At 40.3% G+C, this 23,297-nt stretch overlaps 2 protein-coding genes and 1 long non-coding RNA gene across 6 annotated transcripts in view; 1 reads left to right on the top strand and 2 right to left on the bottom strand.

Annotated features, from left to right (window-relative positions):
• The window catches only part of LOC138744875 (neuropilin and tolloid-like protein 2), a 44,532-nt gene extending 43,498 nt beyond the window's left edge, over positions 1 to 1,034 (bottom strand). Inside the window, exon 1 of the mRNA XM_069901680.1 lies at positions 72 to 1,034. Coding sequence (XP_069757781.1) covers positions 72 to 108 — 37 coding nt within the window. The 5' untranslated portion in view covers positions 109 to 1,034. The remainder of the gene's footprint in view (positions 1 to 71) is intronic.
• LOC138744881 (uncharacterized) lies at positions 104 to 21,459 on the top strand. Its single transcript, XR_011345846.1, has 3 exons — positions 104 to 685; positions 13,103 to 13,168; positions 19,685 to 21,459. It is a non-coding gene; the product is annotated as an uncharacterized lncRNA (long non-coding RNA).
• The window catches only part of itfg1 (integrin alpha FG-GAP repeat containing 1), a 145,527-nt gene continuing 126,454 nt past the window's right edge, over positions 4,225 to 23,297 (bottom strand). For all 4 annotated transcript variants that reach the window (XM_069901675.1, XM_069901677.1, XM_069901678.1 and 1 more), the window contains 4 exons: positions 20,951 to 21,075; positions 19,603 to 19,685; positions 12,687 to 12,804; positions 4,225 to 4,679 (listed from right to left, as the gene is read on the bottom strand). In XM_069901675.1, coding sequence (XP_069757776.1) covers positions 4,620 to 4,679; positions 12,687 to 12,804; positions 19,603 to 19,685; positions 20,951 to 21,075 — 386 coding nt within the window. In that variant the 3' untranslated portion in view covers positions 4,225 to 4,619. The remainder of the gene's footprint in view (positions 4,680 to 12,686; positions 12,805 to 19,602; positions 19,686 to 20,950; positions 21,076 to 23,297) is intronic.

The raw sequence follows: 23,297 nt of genomic DNA, 5'->3' as shown, positions 1-23,297 counted from the left end.
ATTTACAAAGCACAGCAGAACTTTCCTGTAGATGGCGACGTATCTTTTAGCTTAAAAAAAAGGTGACTCACCTTTGAACATGATGAAAAAGCGTCTTTGCAACACCATTCTCTCAGTGGGAAGATGCCGGGTTTGCTCCGTGCCTTTCCGAGTGTCCTGCGAGGACTGTCCACCACGGCGAGTCCGCGGCACCTGGGAGAGGCGTTGTGTGCAGCACCGGATTCAGCCGAGGAGTTTTCCTCCCGCGATACATTCATCCGTCCACCAGTTCCCGACTCCAATCTGTCGATCTTCAGAGTCAGGTCAGCGGGGAAGGCACCGCTTCTCCCGGAAAACAAACTTTGCGCGCAGGGTTAATTCCATCCTTTGTCCCTCGGGTAATTCCTCCACCAAGACCGTGACAGCCCTTCAGAGATGTTCGCTCGCTGCCAAATTCACTCGGGGCGGGGATGATCTGGGAGAATGAGGACTGTGGTCACTGCAGCGGGAAGGGGGCTGCCGTGGTTCCGAGAGGCGGCAAGAGCCACTCCGGCTCCTCGCTGGACGGAACAACTGTTCGGCGAATGAATGAGTCTCACTTTCGAATCGACGTTGCTGCGCTTCGACGAGCAGCTTGGACGCATCTGCACCCATCCCACATCGCCCAGCGATGCTGTTTCCAATTCCACGCACACCTTCAAGCACGGTAGGAGGATCATTCGTTTAGCGTTAGCACGATTTCTCTTGGGGGCTTAGCCGACCAATTTAAAATATTTTAGGGTCCCAAACTCTCGAAAGCGAAGCAGGAAAATCCATGAGCTTTTGTTCGACATCAAGTGACAAGATACTATCGATTGGGAAGCAGAGGTTCTTGACAAACGCACGCTCTTAGCCATTCATTCATCTTTACAGTACATTTATGCCCTAGAGATGGGAAAATCGATCACCAGTCCTTCATTATTAAGGGGTTGGGTCAATCAATTGCCATGGAGAGCAATGTCTTCCGGTGTGAATAAATCAGTGGGTGAAAACGAGCGGAATGATGGGTGTCTCTCCCTGACTTGACATGGGTTATTGGCTTAAAGAACGAGCAATCTCCTCGTCCCACAACATATATAACAAAAGTGACTCGTTTCCAAGAGCCAAACGATGTGCAAAAAGGAACAACTCAAAAGAAACAACTGCTCGCTCAGGAACATTAAATTTAAAGGCGTAACATGAATGACAAAGGTGGTGATTTTTATCTACCAACTTCGCAGGAGGGTGTGTAAATAAAACTATCAAGATTTCTTTGCAGGAAGGTTATCAGGTGCAATTTAATCGGGGTGTTGGAAGAGGTGAGCAAACGATCTAAAAAAGGAATGAGGTGAACTTTCTGCAAGTTGAACTCTAATGCTGGGGGACGCTTCTCAATATTTGATATTAAAATGCGTCATTCGTCCAATGCATTCGTGGAAACCATTTAAAACATTTATTTGGCACCAAGAGAGAGAGAGCAGCATATATCTAGGGGGTTCTAACCTTTTTAAACCAACTTATAAACCAAATTATAATCTTTACGAGGTGAAGTGGCAAATTTCCCAAATGGGTTACCCATAACATGCTTAGTACTTCCGACCATCCATCTCAGGAGGTGTAAAACCATTGAGGCTACGCCACCATTGCTCAATAAGCATGCTTTGTAGATTTCTATAAACTTTGGATCAGGTCGTTGAGCTAACCTCCCATTAGCCCCAGGCAGGCTGAGTGGTCAGAAGTCAAACACCAAAGTCTGCAGAAGGGCTCAAGCCCGAAACGTGGGGTTATCTTGGCTCTATAACCCTGCTGAGTTTCTCCAGCATTGTGTTTTTAGGCTGAGTAGATGAATTTATCTCGGTGAACATGGACAGTTACTTAGATGAAACCATCTGCATGGCCGTGGACGGCAAGGGTGAGTCACGGAATACATAGAAGCGTTCCCAGCCGATCATATTGAATTATGCAGAATATCCCGCCTACACCACTTGCAAATTATTTTTCAAAAAATACATTTTGTTTAATCATCTTCCAATAAAATTAGCCAGATGGAGAATTGATGCATGCTCTAATCAAAGGTAACACCGCTGAGGTATAAAAAATAAATGTATGTTCAACAAATCTTTGAATTGTTGAGGTTATTTCTACCAGAATAGGAGTGAAGTTGGGTGTCACCCAAGAGATGATTAGAGCTCATGCATTAAAGGTCATCTTGTGGCACAGGCTGGAAAATGATGATCAGACAGAAGTGGAGGAATAAATAGGCCACCTATGTGTACGGAGGCTGTGACTGGAGAGGGGAGAGGGGCAGAGCCATTCCTGATTTGGATGAAGGTATCAAATGTAATAATATGTTGATAAAACAAAGCTGAGAGAAAGTGTATTTGCACAAGTGAAAAATACAAAAGCACAACAGAAATATTAAGTATCTATTTTTGTTGCAAAAATTAACAAAAAATATTTTTTGAGAAGCAAGTGACAGAATGGGATCAGGGAAGCTATATACATGAAACTGTGAAAAGTAACAGTGAATAGATGTCTTATGCAAATTGTATAAGACCTTCTTAAAATGGTACCTAAAATATTGAAAACAACAAAATAAAAGCCTTTGTGTTGCTTCTGCTATTCAATGAATTTATGGCATTTACCTCAATGCCACTATCCTGCACCAACCATTAGCTTATTAGATCATCCTGACTGGACAGCAAAACAATTGCATGAGGTCGAATGGCCTGCTCTGTTTCTTAGGTTTTTATAGAAACATTGTTACATTCGAACATAATATAAAAGTACTGTATCAGTCAAATCAATTTGTGAGTGAAACATGATAGGCTGCAGATGCTGTGATTGTACTAAACACACCAAAATGCTGGAGGAACTCAGCCGGTCTTTTCAGCATTTATAGGAGGCAAAAGTCCCTTTTACACATAGCTTGAAAGCTGGGTTTTATCTGCTTTTCGAGCTCTGTGTGAAAGAATCGCAGGGTGGATTGGGGGTGGTCTTTGATCCACCTAGGTAGCTAGTCACAGCGGAGGAGTGTATTTGACTAACAAAACCAGCTTTTTTCAGTTCCGTGTGAACACGCAAGCCAGCTTCCTAGGATGGGTCATGTCTACGGGAATACGCTGCTTTGTAGTGTAAAAGGGGCTTTTATATTGCCGACGTTTCAGGCCTGAGCCATTCTTCAAGGAAAACTCAGAAAAGGCAGAAGCAGGATATTTCCGAAAGTTTCAGAATTCAAACGATGGGGGAGGAACCAGACTTACAAAAGGTCTTAATTGAATATGATAAGAGACTAGGTGAGAATTTATCATGTCTGTGTGAAAGGATACAGGGAAAGGAGAGACAAAGGGGTAGGAGGGTGTCCAGTCGGAAGATGACGTGTTCCTCCAATTTACGGGTGGTCTCAGTCTGGCGGACATGTCGTCAAGGGAATGGGATGGAGAATTGAAATGGGTGGCCACTGGGAGATTCACGTTATTGTGGCAGATAGAGACGAGGTGTTTAACAAAGCGATCTCCCAGTCTGCATCCAGAATCGCTGATGCAGAGGAGACCACAGTTGGAGCACTGGATGCAGTAGATGGTCTCTGAGGATTCACAAGTGAAATGTTGCTTCAATTGGAAGAACTGTTTGGGGCCCTGAATGGTGCTGAGGGAGGTGTGGGTGCAAGTGGAGCATCTCCTGTGGCCACAGGGGTAGGTCGCAAGGGGATAATTGGTGGGGGGTAAGGAGTGGAGAAGGGAGTCACAGAGGGTGTGGTCCCTGCGGAAGGTGGAGAAGGAGGAGAGAGGAATATGTGTCGAGTGGTGGGATAATGTTGCAGGTGGTGGAAATGACGGAGAAGGATGTGTTGGATGCGGAGGCAGGTGAGGACATCTAGTCTCTTATCATATCTAAGTAACACCTTTTGTTGGTCTGGATTCCTCCCCCATTGTTGGAATTCTGCTTCTGGGTTTTCTGATTTTTCCTTGAAGGGCTAAGGCCTGAAATGTCAGCAATTTGTCTTTGTCACCTTTAGATGCTGAAAAGACCAGCTGAGTTCCTCCAGCATTTCAGTGTGTCTATCTTTGGTGAAACAAGTTAGCCATCCAAGAATCTATGTCTTACCAATAACTGGTGAGCAGTACATATACTTAATTACTGGAATTCCACAGTTATCCAATCTCTCAAATGGATATCAGTCTGAATACAATATTATAATTACATAGAAAATAAATTAAAATAGTGTTTGATTTAAGTCATTAAAATTTAATGTATGGTTCATTTTATCCAACCAGAATTAATAAGCATGCTTTTCCACAGAGACCACTTAAGTAAACATTTGGAAGCATTAGTTATAGAACAATTCACCACGTTCAAACAAAAAACAAACATACATTTGGAAATGTATGTAGTAATACAGTGAAATGAATAATTTAGTTTTAAATTATTCTGAAATCCTCAAAATATACAACTCTAATTATTTGCAACCACTGCCCAGAAACTACAGATTCTGGATTTCATTCAACAAAAAGGAAATAATTAGATTATGTACAATTCAACAGTAAACATTAATCTTTTTCTGTTCATTACAAGTAAGAAGATCTAACACTTAGCAATTGTCCCTCAGAAGACACTGTATTTCACATGGCATCAAAATGGAATCTGTGCGCTTCCTGACGCTTTTCCCGGTCATCTGCTTTCTGAAATAAGAGGAAAATCATGATTTAAAACAAATATTATGCTTCTATTTATCAATGAACATGAGTAAGATCTTTTTAAAATCCTAGGTTGAAGAAATTTTGAATCTAGATTAATGATAAAGGAGGGAGGTGTATGGTCTTTCTCTACAAAACCTCTATCAGCCAAATCAATGTTCAAAAACACATCATTAAATGACTATAACAATATTGTAAGTGGACTAATAGAAAGCTGTCCTTTTTGACACTGAAGTACATCTTTCCACAGAAGAGAATTACTCATGTTAAGCAAGAAATACTTCAAAGAGCTGACGTGATTCCACTCATTTAGACAATAATGATGCAATTCTGACTGGAATGAGATTGTATTTGTAAAGGCAAAGCAATAAAGCAAACTTTCATTAAAGTCTATCTGCATAGACACTTGGTGTCACTGTTGGTGTTCCTCCACTTCCAACATATCAAAGCTATGAGTAGCATACAATGGTGGAAAGCTTTGCAACGCCCTTCCCTTTAATACACACTTGGACATCAAATTAAATCCTTGACATGAAAAACAGAGAGGGTGGGTGGAGTGGACTAAATTCTCAAGTATGACCAACTCTTGGGAATACTCCTGGACTCAATCATGAAAATGCAGTTTTCTGAGCCTCATTTTACATGCAACCATCTTCTGTCCCCATTTCTCACAATGCTGACATGAAGTGGTGTTAAATGAGTTCTGAAACCCACAAACTACTTTTTCTGTTCAATCCCTCCATTAGCAAAGGAAGCACAAAGGAGCTAGATTTGATGGCTCAGCAAAACAGATGCAGAGAATCACAACATACAATTAATCTGTCCATTAATTGAAAAGTAGGCGGCAGAATATGCTTGCCATGTGTATTCATTACGATGTTTTCATTATCTAGGTATATTTATTGCCAGAGTACATACATGACATCACACACAACCGTGAGATTCTTTTTCCTTTGGGTGAGGCAGAATTACCCCTTATTGGTAGTGCAAAAAAAACCCGTACTCAAAGTACACATGTAAACAAATACAGAATTGTAAACAAACTGACTGTGCAATACAGAGAGAAGAAAAAAATCAATAAAATACTAGAGTCCTTAAATAGTACCTTGATTGAGTTTGTCGTTGAGGAGTCTGATGGTGGAGCTGTTCCTGAACCAGGTGGTGCGAGTCTTGTGACACCTAGACCTTTTTCCTGATGGTAGCGGTGAGAACAGAGTATGTGCTGGGTGATGTGATCCTTGATATTTGCTGCTGCAGTCTGACGGTAGTGTTCTCTGTCCATGTTCTCAAGGGTAGGGAGGGTTTTGTTTGTGATGTCCTGGGCTGTGGCCACTATATTTTGCAGGGCTTTACGCTCAGGGGTATTGGTGTCCCCATACCAGACCATGATGCACCCAGTCAGTGCACTTTCCACCACACATCTGCAGAAATTTTACAGGGTTTCCGACGTACCAAACCTCCGCAAACTCCTGAGGAAGTAGGGGTGCTGACGGACTTTCTTCTCGACGTCATTAGTGGAGTGGGCCCAGGATTGCAGATTCCTCTGAGATAGTTGGCTCACTCTCTCCACCTCTGATCCCCCAATGATCATTGAATTGTATATCTCTGGTTTTCCCTTCCTGAAGTCAACAATCAACTCCTTGGTTTTGGTGACATTGAGTGCGAACAGTCTCACTCCTGTCTACAGACTCATCGCTCCCTTTGTATATAACCCACTACCGTTGTATTGTCATTGAATCTGTGGATGGTGTTGTTATCATAAAGCAAGTAGAGCAGGTGGCTAGGAACGCTGCCATGTTGTTCTCCGGTACTGATGTAGATTGTGGAGGAGATGTTCTTATCAATCCTCACTGATTTGGGTCTGAGGTGAGGAAATCCAGGATTCAATTACATAATGGGGTGTTGAGTTCCAGGTCTTGGAATCTGCTGATCAATTTTGAGGGGATGATGGTGTTAAGTGCTGAAATGTAGTTGATAAAGAGTATCCTGATGTATGCATCTTTGCTGTCCAGGTGTTCCAGGTGGCATTAACTGAATTGTTGGATGCATCAGCAGCAGGGTCAATGACATGAGTGTCAAGTTCCAGTTAAAACCATCAAGCACTTGAAGGGATTGCGACTAGATGCTCACAGTCGTTCTACAAGTGAATCTAACCTGAGAAACAATAACGCGCTATTTTTTGAGAAAGAGCAGATATCAAGGTTTTAGGACTGCACTGGAAACTGCAGAGGAAGAGAGGGAAATTAGCAGAATATTGTCTCTCAGTATGGGACCAGCATTTTATCAGATGCAGCTTAAATGGTATTGGGTGCAGAGAATACCAACGACTAACTTTAAGATTTAAACCGCAGTAGATCCAGATGCGGTGTCAAGAGACATTCAGCCATTTCACACACATTACCAAAAACTGGTGGAAGGCCGTGAACAGTGTCACAGAGCAACAGCCAGTTGTTACAACAACAAACTTCCAGTGACCCCATTGTGTTAGACTTTGCGCTTCCAGACTGGGACTGCAAAGCCACTTTCATGACTACAGATGAACTGTACAACAACGCGTCTTCTTCGAACCGACGGACGACCAATCATAATAATTTCACACAAATGGTAATTGACCGTAAATGAATTTCCAAATGCCATTATTTACTGCAATACAAGCCCAAATTCTGCTCAATACACCTATACGAAGAACCATTAATAATCTGTCAAATTCTTAAATATAACCATATAACCACTTATAGCACAGAACAGGCCAGTTCGGCCCTACTAGTCCATGCCGTAGCAAATCCCCACCCTCCTAGTCCCACTGACCAGCACCCGGTCCATACCCCTCTAGTCCCCTCCTATCCATGTCTTTCCTTAAATGTAACCAATGATCCCGCCTCGACTACGTCTGCTGGAAGCTCATTCCACATCCCCACCACCCTCTGCGTAAAGAAATTTCCCCTCATGTTCCCCTTATAATTTTCCCCCTTCAATCTTAAACCATGTCCTCTAGTTTGAATCTCCCCCTTTCTTAATTGAAAAAGCCTATCCACATTTACTCTGTCTGTCCCTTTTAAAATCTTAAACACCTCTATCAAGTCCCCTCTCAATCTTCTACGCTCCAGAGAAAAAAGCCCCAGTCTGCACAACCTTTCCCTGTAACTCAGACCCTAAACTACATTACATCTAAACTACTTGTCCTTACAACATTTTCACACAGGAAAAGGTGCTCGGATTCAAACTGCTATAACCTTACGGCTTCCGCACCATGATGTAATAACATTGTTCACACACATTATACATTACTAAAAACAGGTTTCTTTGGATAAGGACCCTCAGAGATGGGACAGGCAAGTCCAAACTCCATGCAGGAAATGATACAAGGCATCATAGCCCATTTTCAGCCATGTAAACATAGGAAAAGGCATTTGATTGAATATTAGGTTTCCAAAAGCTAGTGTTCTAATCACAATGATATTATAATTCCAGCATCTACTTAACATATTTCTAATGAATATCTACAACATGTGTGTTAATGCTCTTACCAATATGCCACCCTGTACAATTTACTCCACAAAATGTTCATGTCGGAATACTTATTTGGTGCTCTAGGATAAATGAGGTGCCCAAAAGTAGATGCTCTATCAACTATGGAACTATCTGCCGATAAAAAGACAAACACTTACACGATCCTGTCTCTGCTAACTGGTCATCTGGCATTAATGATGCGGAAGCCCTTATAAATTTCAAAAACATGGAACTGTGTAAGAGTTCCAAATTAAAAAAAAGTCATGACCAGATAATGCTGCAGCACTGGAAAATTCGACTACTCTCTCAAACCGCTTGCACATTTCCATGGTAATGTAAATAATTTGCTTACTTTGTGTTTGAATTATAATTAATGTTGCTGATTCTGGAATGAAGCTGAAGCATAATTGGTTGGCTTTGTGATAGAGGCAGTATGATAAGATTCCAGCAAGGAACAAAATATTGCTATTGCCTTGCCTTTGAAGTGAATTCTCTGAAGGCCTTCCTGTAATTGTAGATCTGGGTAAAAATTGATACAGACAGGCAGATTCTGGTTAAATATATGTGTCTCAATCAGTATTTAAAAAAAAAGTATTTCAGTGTTTAGGTTGTATCAGTGAAAAAGCTGGCAATACATTTTAAGAACTTGCTGCTGGAATAGCCCTGAACAGGCTTCCCTTCATTGCTGAGTTCATAGGGTGTATGAGAAAACATTTTAGGTTGGCCAAAAGATTAAGCACTACATGATTTGGGAGGGGAAGCAGCAATATAAATTATTGACTAATCTTAGTCCCCAGATGCTTGTGCTGCACTGGGACCAATCATTTCGAAAACCAGAACATTTTCTTGATTGTTCTACCGTGCCTCACTAAATCCATCATTATATTGCTTTAAAATGACGACTGCAGAGAAACACAAATTTTTAAAATGCCAAATATGATTCACAGAAACAATAATCCAAGAAAAAAAATGGCTTTAAAATGTTTGTAAATAAGCCTCATTAAGTAGTTGAAAAACTCAAGGTTAATATTTTTACCAATACTTATCTGCCTTCACTCCTGAAGATATGGATTTCTTTATCTGTTCTGAAGGACATTGCTCCTACACTGTCTGTTGTCAATCCAGACTGCATCATCAGACTTGCAATGAGCATGTTGAAAACTTGAAAAAATGTCTTATTTTCTCCTGATGTGTGAAATACAGTTTTACTGACACTAATAACTCCCAGTACCTTTTCTAAGTAGTGATTCCACAAGGAGGTTTCCGGTGACTGTGTTCATGGGTTTCAATCAGCTCAGCACTCAGTCAAAACCCACAGGACTCAATGTGGCACAGGGATAGGTACGTTGTTTCCGAGTAGGAATGTTAAATTCAATTAAGTCACAGTCACTGAATGGATTTAGATCTTTGAACACTCTGATGTAACACCTCACAAATGATAAAAATGTGCTAAATTAAATCTTATGATTCTGTATGTGGATTCACAAAGAGCAAAATCAAACTGCTGGTAAAACTTTGTGGGCCGAGAAGCATCTGTTGAGGGGATTGGAATTGTTAATGTTTTGGGTGGAGATCCTACATCAGGATGGGTCTTGACGTGAAACATTCCACAATTTCTCACACCTAAAGATGTTGTTCGAATGCTGAGTTCCTCCAGTTGATTCCACCATCTCTAACAAAGAGTTCAATTAAACAGTTGTTTAGCTTGTGAGGGTGCATGTATTTTATGCCCGGATAAGATTTATTTCAGGCAATGAAAGCAGCAGAGCATTACATCAGTCCATGCACAAAATTTAAACTAGAAAATGCTACCACAAAGATGAATAAGAACATCTGTAAAGTCATAACAGAATGTGTTAAATCTAATGACTTGATGCTGGCCCAATAACACAGTGATCATGAGTTCAAGTTGTAAAAATCCAATTCAATTAACCTGGTAATAAAATTGCCTCTTTGCCATTAAATTCAAAGTGGTTCCTTTCTCATAATAACTAGTAGATTCCAAAGTATTATTTATAGTTCCTAATACCTTCTTAGGGCAAATATAAGTGAAGACCAATTAAAGTGAAGAATGCATTCAGAAAATACTTTTCAAAATTGCAATTTTTCATAGATGCCTTCCCCTTTCTCCTGCCAAGGGACAGTAATAAATTAATCTTACAGATTTTAGCACCATTCATTCACAAGATTACTGTAACTCTCATTGTTTCCATATAGGGCTCCAGCAGAGGCCTTCACCGCAGCGATCCCAGGAACTATTTCCTCCTTTTTTTAATTAGGTGGGAATTTATTCTATAGTATTGTTTGCAGAGGACTTTGTTAAGAGTTAGGCAGCAGGTAAATCAGTAACCTTTAAAATTTTAAGAAATTTAGACATACAGCATGGTAATAGGCCCTTTTGGTCCACGACCCTGTGCTGTCCAATTACACCCAGTTGACCTATAATCCCTGTAGGTTTTCCTGAAAGGTGGGAGGAAACCAGAGCCCACAGAGAAAACCCATGCTAACATGGGGAGAACATACGAACTCCTTACAGACAGCATGGGATTCGAACCCCAGTCCCGATTGCTGGTGCTGTAACAGCATTGCGCTAACTGCAACGCCAACCGCACCGTCCACATTCTCATATTCCTAACTTAGCCTTCCTACTAAATTGGTGGAGCTGATCTTTGGTCTCTTGTTATCTCTTCTTCTTCAAATTCAAAAATAAGTTTCCACACTGACATACGAGATTGTCATTTGAATTCCTGGTCGACTCATGGATATGTGTAGCAAGCTACTAATGGTTTGGTGCTATTACAGTACCAGTGATTAGGTTTTGAATCTGGCACTGTCTGTAAGGAGTTTGTACATTCTCCTCATGACCTACATGTGTTTTCCCTGGGTGCTCTGGCTTCCTCACACCCTCCAAACATGAATGGATGATTAGATTAATTGACCACAAGAGTGTATTTGGGTGACATGGCCTCGTGGGCTGCAAGGGCCTGTTACCCTGCTGTACTTTAAAATTAAAAATAGTTAATCACACTATTATTATACATCTTTGCAGTTTTTACTTCTTTTGGAAAGGCATAAATAAAATAAGCTTGGGGAATTATTTTTATATAACAAGGATATTCATGTGGATACTATTCCAAAGATTTACATGATAACATTTTAAAATTGGATTATCAATAGTCATTCTCAATAGCAATTTACACCTCATCCTGCATTTCATAATGCTTTATTTGTTGAACAAATAACATACTCCAAAGTATGTTATTCCTGTACTCAGTCACAATGTCAGAAACCTGTTGCATTAATTGTGTCTCTGAACTAAAAAGATGAGATTAAATGAGGTAGGTTGAAGAATGGGACACGGAAAAGTTAAAAGGGCAACAAAAGGGCTCATGGAGAGAATTCTTCAATGTAGAGACTAAATAGGGTAACTAATAGTGGGCTGTTGAGAGGGCACAATGCACAAGACACTCACGTTAGAGTAAAATAGATTTTGGGAAAGATTCTGGGATTGCAGAAGTTTATAGAGACAGTTAAATTTGAGATGACAAAGGCATAAAGAGAGGAGCAAAATAATTTTGCAGAAAATGAAGTGGCCAGGCTTACTGATTTACAAGATAAATGGTGAGCAAGTTGACTGAGGTTGAACAATTCACTGACTTTCCAGCATGATTCAGCATCAATCAGTGAACAGAAATAGAATAGAATCAACAATGAGGCACATAACTTCAAGACTATGATACAAAATAATTGTAGATAACAGGAGAGACGCAAAGTTTTAACCAATCTTTGGGCCATTCATTCCCTTTTGGAATCAACATCAGTAAACTTACTCCAGTGGGTAATCTTACCCTTTACTCATGCAAAGGTCCAAAACTAAGTACTTAAATCAAGTTAACAAATGCAAAGGCAGCTCTGTGATGTTTCAAACTGAAAACATTACTGGAAAATAATATAAATGCACCTAACCAGCATATAGCTTAATTGGTATTCTTGATTCAGACAGTAGTGCCGATATGTCTCTAGTACAGCATAGATGCGAGGACAACAATGTAAGATGACACACTGTAGTGCAGTTCTGAGTGTGCACTGGAGATATTGTATTTCAGACACAACATTAAACTGCATTAGCTGGAAAGAAGAGGTCCCATGCTACTATTTTAAAAGCAAAGGAGATATTTGCAGTGTCTTGGCCAATATTTATCCCTCAATTAACATAACTAAAATAAATAACTGGGTGATTATTACATTCCTGTTCAACGAAGCTTAATGAATCAAATTTGATGTGTCAGCAATTCCACTTAAGAAAAATACATTATTGGCTGTTAAATCCCTTTTGGGTCTTCTGAGGGTGTGCAACATCATTTGAAAATATGACAATCTGAATAATTCTGATAATTGTTTCAACATTGTATAATATTCAAAACCCCAGAATCTTATTCTGCTCCATATTATAGTAACATCAATTGAATTATGAAAAAGTACCTTTTCCTGCCAGTGTAAAATGCCGATTATAGCCAAAATGAAGACACAGACTCCAATTAAGGCTATTGCAGTAAGCAGTACAATATTACTGGGAGTAAGATATAATTTGGCACTCCAGCTGTGAAAAGAAAATGACAAAAATGTGAATATTTCAATGACTATTTGAAAAATAATGTATTTACAAGTTTAATGTTGCCCCCTTATTTAGAACAATTGTTGGTTGTTATTTTCTTTAGTAATTTATGCACAAGTATCTTGTATGATAAAATGCAGATGTTTTTGAATGCTTTAAGTATATCATAACATTCCATATAACTGTAAATCAGAATCATATTATCATTGTGTACCATAACCTAAAAGTGGTAAAAACAAGTCTCATAGAACATTGCAAGACATGGACTTATCTTTGCATTTAGTCTCAAGATTTCCAGTGAACGGGAGTTGGAGCACGAGTGGAGTAGGTTAAAGTGAGTAGTGTGCTGGTAAGTTTCTTTTCCAACAAATGGGAATTGGAGTGGGAATGAGTGAGAGCAGGACAGTTTAAGAAGGTGAGTGGAATAAGTGGAGCAAAATACAAAGGTTTGCATGCGCTGTGATTGTAGTCAAAACAAATGCTGGAGGGACTCAGCTGGTCACACAGCATCCATAGGAGGTAAAGATATATAATTGAGCCCATCCTCAAGGTACGAATGAAGAAACATAACTTCTGAATTAAAGTCTGGGGAAAGAAAGATTCTGCAACAACTGTACCTCTCACCACAAAAATGACACAAATCTAAGTCAGAAGTCTCGGAAATGTGCTTTAGGTGTGGGGTGGAGTTTAGAACCTTTATCCATTCAACCTGGCTGCGTACAAAGGTGAGATCCTTCTGGGAGGACCTGGGGGACATTCTGAAAAAAATTACAAAGGTAGATTTTCCACAGGATCTGGAATTGTACCTTCTGGGGAACAGTATGGTCATGAGTTTTAAACTGTCCGGATACCAAATTCAGTTTGTGAAGGTCATCTTGTTGGTAGACAGGAAGTGTATAGCAGTTATGTGGAAGTCAGACTCCCAACTAAACATTACATGATGGAATATGGAAATGCAGAGTTGTATTCCCCGGAAAAAATTATGTACAATTTTAGGAAGAAATATGACACATTTGTTAGGTGCGGCAGATAAAGTGAATGCAACAACCATGCTAGCAGTGGAATGCTTGAGATCAGTCCAGTGGGTCGTGGCGCAGGCTATGTATTTTGTTTCTTATCCTTTTTCTTATTCTTTGTTTTCTTTTTAAGTACCCTTAGAGGTTTTTGACTTTAACGATATGTTCTTTGTATTTTTTAATTCATATCTTTTTTTGTATAAGAGTAAGAGAGGGAGGGGAGAGAAGTAGAAGATAAAATGGACTCTGAAAGATATGCACATTGTTGAAAAAAATGTATTGTTTATTTGGATTTATGTGAGTCTTTCAAAATCAAAATAAAGCATTAAAAAAAGAGGGAAGAATGGGAGGCGGAGGAGTACAAACCAACAGACAAAAGGATGTGCAAAGGTGAGAATTGATTTTGGTTCTGTGAAAGGAGAGAGAGGAAAAATTGATATTGATGGCATAGGTAGGAACAAGGGAAGGGAGAAAGAGATAATTAGATAGAGCCAGAGGAAAGGAGACGGGGAAGAAGATTTAATGGAAACCAGAGAAGTCGATGTTAATGCCATCCAGTTCGAGGGTGCCCAAACAGAAAATGAGTTGTTCCTCCAATACAGCAACGTCAGCAAGGGAATGGGGCAGGAAATTGAAATGGGTGGCCACTGGAAGATCCACGGTATTATAATTTTTAAATTTAGACAAACAGCAAGGTAACAAGCCATTTCAGCCCACAAGCCTGTCCTTCCCAATTATATCCAATTAATCTACAACCCTTGGTACATTTCGAGGAAGGAGGGAGGAAACCGGAGCACCCAGAGAAATCCACACAGACATGGGGAGAACGTACAAACTCCTTACAGATAGAGTGGGATTTGAACCCTGGTCCCAATCGCTGGTGCTGAAACACCATTGCACTAACCTCTTCGCCAACCTTGTGGTGGACAGGGCCGAGATGCTCAACGAAGCAATCTCCTAGTCTTCGTCAAGTTTCTCCAATGTAGAGGAGACCACAACAGGAGCACCAAACACTGTTGATTACCCCTGCATGTGGAGCAGCCATTGTGGTGGGGGGGGGGGGAAACCGTGGGAGTGGCCATTGTGGAAGAGGCATGGCTGAGTGATGAGTTGAGACTTTGGCTGAAGAGGCTTTGATGAGAAGAGGAAGAGACTAAGGTAAGACCTTATACACGTTCCAAGGTAGAATACATGGAATGGCAACAAGGTTCAAGGAGTATTCATCTTGTGAGATGTGGCAATTTTGGGAGACGTTCCATCTCCCTGACAGCTACATCTAAATGAGGGGCATCAAGTTGCAGCTCTTTACAGACTTTGTTAGGGAACTGGAGCTACAGCTCGATGACCTTTAGCTCGTAAGGGAGAATGAGGAATTCATAGGCTGGAGGTACAGGGAGGCAGTCACACCAAAGCTAAAGGAGGCAGGTAGCTGGGAGACTGTCAGGAGAGGAAAAACAAAAGCAAGAAGGCAGTTAGTGCAATGTACCCCTGTGGCCATTCCCCTCAAGTATACCACTTTGGATACTGTTGGAATAGAATGACCAACCATGGGAAAGCCTCAGTGACCAGGTCTCTAGCACTGAGCCTGACCCTGTGGCTCCGAAGGGAAGGATGAAGAAAAGGAGAGCAGTAATGATAAGGGATTCAATAGTTAAAGGATCAGACAGGAAATTCTGTAGACATAAAAGAGACACCTGTATGGTATGTTGGATCCCAGGTGGCAGGGACATCTCAGATCAGGTCCATGGCATCCTGAAATGGGAGGGTGAGCAGGGAGAAGTTGTGGTACATGTTGGTATGAATAACATAGGCAGGAAAAATGAGGTCCCGAAGAGAGAATACTGGGAGCTTAGTATGAAGATGAAAGAGAGGACCTCAAGGTTTGTAATCTCAGGATTGCTATGCACCAGCAAGGGTAAGAATAGGATGATATGGCAGATGATTGAGTGGCTGGATCACTGGGATCTCTTCTGGGGAAGATTCGATCTGCACAAGGACAGGTTACACCTGAAAGGAGGCCAAATCCTGGTGGAGAGGTTTGCTAGAGCTGTTGCGAAGGGAACCAGAATAAAAGGGCAGAGAAATGGTCAGATGGTAGAAAGGGTGACGTGTAATGTGTAGTGAGATTGTGAGGAAGGACAGGTAGTGGTGGGAGCATAAATGTAGCCAGTTGGAAGGATTGAAATGTGTTCACTTCAATGAAAGAAATATTAGGAATAAGGGAAATGAATTTAAGAGGTATGGATCAGTACGTGGAATTACGATGTTCTGTCCATTGACTTGGGTGACACAAGTACATGACTGCTTGATGCAGGTACTGGGGTTTAGATATTTAAAAATGGATAGAAAGAGAGGTAATGGGTGGGGGGGGGAAGTGTAATATTACTAATCACACTGCAGAAAGGGAGGATGTTGAGGAGAGATTGATTACTGAATCAGTGTGGGTGGAAACCTGAAATAGGAATGGAGTGATCACTCTATTGTGAGTAGTGGGGCTCAGGATATTGAGGAGCAGACTTTGGAATGGTGAAAAAAATAGCAGAGTTGTTCAACTTCCCTAATACTGACTGGTGCCTTCTTACTATAAGACGAATGGATGCAGCAGAATTTGTCAGGTGTCCCCAAGAAGGATTTTTGCACAAGTCAATTAGAAGAGTGAACATACTGAATCTAGTATTGGGTAATGAATCTGGTCAGATGACAAATCTCTCAATGGGGAAGTATTTTGGTGCAGGGACCACAACTTCCTGACCTGTAGCAGAGATATGGACAAGGACAAAAGCAGACAAAATGGGAAAGTGTTTAATTGAAGAAGGGCTAATTATGATATGCAGCCGCTGCAACCGTGTCTGCCTGTCCTGCATCGGACTTGTCAGCCACAAACGAGCCTGCATCTGATGAGGACTTTTACCCCCTCCATAAATCTTCGTCCGCAAAGCCAAGCCAAAGAAGAAGGCAGGAACTGCAGGGAGTAAATTGGGAACAGATATTATCAGGGAAAAGCACAGAAATAATGTGGAGGATATGCAGGAATCACTTGCACTGGGTTCTGGATATGTTTATCCCACTAAGACAGGTAACCATGGTTGACAAATGAGGCGAAACAGCTAGTTAAGAGGAAGGAAGCATGCTAAAGGTTTAGGAAGCAAAGTCAGGAAGGGCTTATGAGAATTATATTGTAGCCAGGAAGGAACTTATGAAAGCTAGAAGGGGACAGGAAAAGGCCTTGGTAAGTAGGATTAAGGAAAACACCAAGGTGAAGAGCAGCAGGATGCACATATGAAGAAGCCTCCATGTTGATGCAACCACAAAGGCGGCTCGCCAGCGGCTATTCTTTGTGAGATGTCGGAGGAGATTCGGTATGTCACTGAAAACTCTCAAAAACGTCTATAGGTGTACTGTGGAGAGCATTCTGGCTGGTTGCATCACTGTCTGGTACGGAGGCGCCAAATCTCAGGACAAGAATAAACTCCAGGGGGTTAACTCGGCCTGTGATACCACAGGCACCAGACTTTACTCCATCAAGGACATCTAGATGAGGCATCAAAAAAAAGCAGCCTCTATCCTCAAAGATCCCCTCTGCCCAGGCCACAGCCTCTTCACTCTGCTACCATCAGGAAAAAGGTACCTACAAGCACTCAACAGCACAAGGATGGTTTCTTTCCTGCTATCGTCAGATTCCTGAATAATCATTGAACCAAAGTCACTGCCTTACTTTTCGTGCATTATTATTTTAGTTTTTTTATAGTAATGTTGTAAGATGGTTATAACATAATGTTTGCCCCATGATGCTGCCACAAAACATTGAATTTCATGACTTGTTCATGAGAATAAATTCTGATTCTGAACAGAAGGATGATGAGAGCGAAGGTGGGCAGATTAAGGACAGAGGAGGCAACATGTGCCTGGACTCAAAGGAGGTAGGGGAGGTCCTACATGAATACTTTGCTTCAGTGTTCATCAGAGAGAGGGACCTTGGTTAATGTGAGGTCAGCATAGACCAGGCTTATGTGCGGGAGCACGTTGAGGTTAGGAAAGAGGAAGTGCTGGAACTTCTTAAAAACATTTAGATTGATAAATCATCAGGACTAGGCAAGATATATCCCAGGTTACCCCAAGTAGGGAGGGAAGAGATACTGTGGCATTGACAATGATTTCTGCATCCGCCCTGACTAGGAGTATTGGAGAATAGCAAATGTTGTTTAAACCTTGTTTAAAAAAGGGAATAGAGAGAAACCTGAATATTACATACCTTACATTAGTGGTGGGCAAACTATCGTAGAGGATTCTTATGAGCATTCATAGTCTTTTCAGAGATAGTTAGCATGGCTTTGTGAGGGGAAGTTGAGCTTCACGAGCCCAACTGAAGAGGGTAGTGGTAGATGGATAGATTTTGCTAGGAGGCCAGTGACTAGTGGAGTTCTGCAGGACGGTGTGCTGGGATCCCTGTTCTTTGTGATTTTTTATAAATGAGTTGGATGAAGTGGAAGGAAGGGTCAATAACCTTGCAAATGACATGAAGGTTGAGGTCTCATGTATAGTGTAGAAGACTGTTGTAGGTTACTGCAGGATATAGACAGAGTGCATAGTTGGGCGGAGAAGTGGCTGGTTGAGTTCAGTCCAGTTAAATGCAAAGTGATGCATTTTGGAAGGTCAAGCGCATGGTTAATGGCAAGACTCTTAACTGTGTAGAAGAACAGAGGGACCTTGTGGTCCAAATCCATAGATCTCTCAAGGTTGCTGCATAGGTTGATAAGGATAGTTAAGAAGGCTTATGCTATACTGGCCTTCATTAGTCAGGGGATTGAGTTCAAGAATCATGAGGTGATATTGCAGCTCTATAAAATTCTGGTTAGACCACATTTGGAATATTCTGTTCAGTTCTAGTTACCTCATTACAGGAAGGATGTGGAAGCTTTGAAGATGGTGCAGAGGAGATTTAACAGGATGTTGCCTGGATTGAAGACTGTGTCTTATGAGACAAGATTAACAAAGGCTTTTCTCTTTGGAGCGAAGAAGGATAGAGGTCTACTAGATGATGAGAGGCATAAATAGGATGGAGAGCCAGCATTTTTTTTTCTCCAGGGCAAGAATAACAAACAGCAGAGGTCATCCATTTAAGGTGAGGGAAGGAAAGTTCAAGGGAGACATTAAGGGTAAGTTTTTTTTAAAACACAGAGTGGTGAGTGGCAGTGGAGACTGGTACAGTCGGGACATTTAAAAGACTCTTAGACAGGCACATGGATGCAAGAAAAATAGAGGGTTACGGGTGTGAGGTAGGAAAGGTTTAGATTGTTGAGTTGGTTTTATAGGTCGGCACATCGTGGGCCAAAGGGCCTGTACTCTGCTGTAATGATCTATGTTCTAAGGTACCCTCAAAATGTTGTAAATTCACTTGCTTTGATTTTTCAAGGAACATAGAATATATTTAATGCATAAAAGTGAAGCACTGTGTGCTGTATTCAGCAAAGACCCGCACACAGAGTTATTGAATGCAGACAATGGTAGCTCTGACACAGAAATTACCATTGGTACTAAACAAATAATACTCAAAGTTAGTTACAACAGGTATATTCACTGTGAACACAGTTATTACACAATAATTCTTTAAGTAATATTACAAGTTATTAGATTAATCCTAACCATAACCGTACATTTTGGCAGTTTGGTCATATGAGCAACTTTTGTTTTCAGAGATACCATCATGTTAAAGGGATTCCCAGATTAGACTGACAGCAAGGACTCAAAATCATTTTGAAGACATTACCTTTTTGGCGAGTTATGGGGATATGGAATTACAATGAGCTGAGAATTTGGAATGATAGCTGTCCATTCTTGTTTTCTTACAGCCTACGAAAATAGAAATGGAAAAAAGGAGGATGAACATCACTTCAAAATGCTTTCATCTTTCAAATAAATGAGATTACTAAACAGCATAGCAACTCGCATTGATGCAGCTCTACTAACAAGTTGAATCTTTACTGACAGCTTTAAAGTAATAGAAGAAAGGCCAACACCTGTGATTTTTTTTCAACTGTGTGTAACTAATGTTCCTAAGACTTTAAAATTTTAGAGCAATGATAACAAACGTGAGTAAAGTGTAAATACATTGAGAAAAGTCATTCATAATGGTGACCATTGTGTTTCTGGATTATAATCAAAACATAATTGCTCCATGAATGTCCCTCAAAGAAGAATATCTAGCCTAGTCTGCATGTATCTCCAGATTACAACAACTTGATTGACTCCTAACTGTCCAGCAGTTTAAGGGCATAAAGATAGAACTTGCCAGTGACACCCACAGCGAACAAAGAAATTAAGTTTTTAAAAGGAAAAGGATCATTCATTTCTATTATTTGGTAGTATATCAGTAGAAAAAAAACTAAATGGAAATAATTTCATTTGTTACAATATAGCAGGTTTCTATCTTGGTCCTGCTGTGTGGTTTATCTACACAAAGGGCAAGAGAAATAACCCACTCCTTTGAGTTTCCAAATGGTTACCAGCTGCAATATAGAATTGATAAAGGCTTGGGTTAAGTTGGTTGGGTTGGGGAAAATGATGGCAAAAGGACTAGGACTGAAACAAATGTAAGATTTTAAACAATAAATAAGTCTACCTGTTATGCACGAGTCCAGGAAAGCTTAGAAGTAATTGGGTACCATGAATCATGTCTGGACACTGCATGGCCTGAAGTAATTTGGGTTGATTTTACTCTCAATCTGTATTGCAAAACTATTCTTCATTCATTCATTACCAAGGGAAATAGCTCTGGTTTTATTTTGCTTTAACTTCCATCATATGTTTTGCCTATTTACTAAGGCTCCGATTGAAGTCTGTTTGTGGTCTTTATAAGACCAATAACATCTCCATTAAATGGCTGAGGAAATACATCTCATTGGCTGATCCTCATTAGGATATTTTGCTCCATTTATTTCAATTTTAGCACATTGTACCAAGATTCTTTGAAATTGTTAACATAAATGTAAGTCTCTATTAAGTTCAAATAAATGAGTGATTATATACTGTAATTGATATCCAAAATTAAGACCTTGTGCAAAAATATCATAAACATACACAACTTCATATCATCACATTTCCTGCTACGGTATTACCTTTTCTCCAATAGGACGAGGAATTCCAACAAAAAGATGGTCAAGAAAGTTCGCACTACGTCCTAGACCAAGGACTACATAGGGGAGCTGTAGAGCAAAATGTGCTGATTGGCTGAGCTGCCCAGCTGCAGAGAGATCAGATAAAAACACAGATACATTGTGTTAAGGATAGATGATGGAAATGAAATTTCAGTGTGTCCAGCTTCACATAATCTATAAACAAAATGTTCTATATTTGAGTCTTAAATCTTTTACATTTTTCTTTAAAAATTTTAATGTTCCCTTTATTTATTTTCCTGACAAATATAAATCAAGGACATGAGTTAAATAATTCTTAAGTATAAAAATAGGAGGAAGAGCAGGTTATTTGATGCTTTATGCTGGCTCTATTGTTCACTGACATCACGATTTTCCACTTCAACACTATTAACCTGCATTATTACCTCATCTCTCACTACCCATCACTGTTTTGAATGAACTCAATCTTTGAGCCTCCTTCCCCCCCCCCCCCCCCCCCCCCCCGGGGTAGAGAATCATAAAGGTTTACCAGTTGTAATGGGAGGGTCACATGACCTCTCCAGCTGGCAAGAGATCAGAAGTGACCTCACTTGCCAATCAGTAGTTAGATCTGCCCAAAGGTGAGGCTCACACACATTTGGTTCTCACAGGTGAACGGGGCCCTTCTTTGAAAAAGGCCACCATGTGGAGCAGATGGACTCTCTCTCTCTGTTGCTCTCTCGAGGTCATCTCTGAGCTGCAGGCCACTGGTAGCACCGGAGGGCTGACTGTGTTAGGCCCATCCTGGATCCTGAGCTGTGGTGATGCTGGAGACCAGATTTATGTGTAAATACTTGTTAGTTGTGGTTAGGTTACCATTAACACAGTATACTGTGCCTATGGGTGGTGGGTAATGTTGGCTTTACCTACGTGTCACAATCAGGAGTTGAGATTGTTTATCAGTGATTTATTGGCACCTAATTCATGGTTATTTGTGTATTTGAGTGTGTGGCTTTTTGTGAATTCCTCTGCATATAAATAAAGACTGTGGTTGAATACTAACATGTGTCCAGTCTTGATTCTCTTTGAACCCGTTGAACCTATTCTGTTCGTAACTTTCTCTGCCACTCATTCCTCTTATTTTGAGATTGCAATCCTGGAGTTTAGAATGCACAGCCAGGGGAGAAAAGCACTCAACATCCAGTCTGTCAAATTCTGTAAAAAAATTCTACTTCAATAAAATCTTATCTCATTTTTCGAAGCTCCAGAGAATATAGGCCAAGTCAGCTCAATCTTTCCTCAAATGCTTAACCTGACATTCCAGGACCCAGTGTAGTGACCCACTGCTGCACTCACTCTATGGCAAGTGGATTATTTTTAGACAAAACCACAGTCTTAACAATGCCCTAAAACAAAATTCCTATACTCGTATCTTCTCCTAATAAAGGCCAAAAAAACATTTGCCTTCTTAATTGCTTGCTGGATTTCAGTGTGCCATGAGAGTTCATGTGTTGCCCTTCACGATACAAAAACAATTCCACAATCTATGGCATTTGAGTCGATGATAACCAGAACCATCTCTTTTAAAGTTCTGGATGCTGATCATTGAGTCCTTTTATTGGCTTTTAGACTAACCTTGTTAATTTTTTTAAATTGGTAATTATTTCCTTGATTCTTCATTTTCATTAGACCCTATATTTTAAGGAATTCTTGGCAAGTTTTTTTTTCCTGTCTTCTGTGAAGACAGAGAGAAAGTAGTTGCTTAATTCCCCTGCAACTTCCTTCACCCATTATAAATTCTCCTATTTCTGTTTGCAAGGGACCAATATTCATGCTCATTCATTTGTTCCTTGCTGCATGTTTAGATAATATTTTCTGACTGCCAGTTTACTCTCATATTCTATTGTCAATTTCTTGACTGTTTCCCTGGTCCACATTTGCTGAGTTCCAAGATGTTCCCAATTGTCCAACCTACCGCTATTTCTGGCCATTTTGTAAGCTTCTTCCTAGGATTTAATATTATCTTTAATTTTCCTGGCATTCATGAATGGACAATGAATAAATCAGATGTGGCTGTAGAAATAATAATGACACAAACAGCGATCAACCATTAAAGTTTAAGCAAGCTGGTGATGTTTAGTTAACACATATGCATAGTTAAAAATGAATTGTACTGCCTCTCTTAAAATTATACACTAATATTATTCTGATTTAAAATATGAATTTTTTCACTTATAACCATAGAACCATTTACGGAGCGGAAATAGGCCATGTTGGCCTTTCGAGTCCGCATCGGTTCACTGATTTTGTGCGCCCTCTTAGTCAATACATACCCATTGAACTTACCAAT

The sequence above is a fragment of the Narcine bancroftii genome, chromosome 10 (genome assembly GCF_036971445.1).
Source record: "Narcine bancroftii isolate sNarBan1 chromosome 10, sNarBan1.hap1, whole genome shotgun sequence".
In the NCBI taxonomy this organism is placed as follows: Eukaryota; Metazoa; Chordata; class Chondrichthyes; order Torpediniformes; family Narcinidae; genus Narcine; species Narcine bancroftii.
This window is presented reverse-complemented; position numbering and strand designations above follow the sequence as displayed.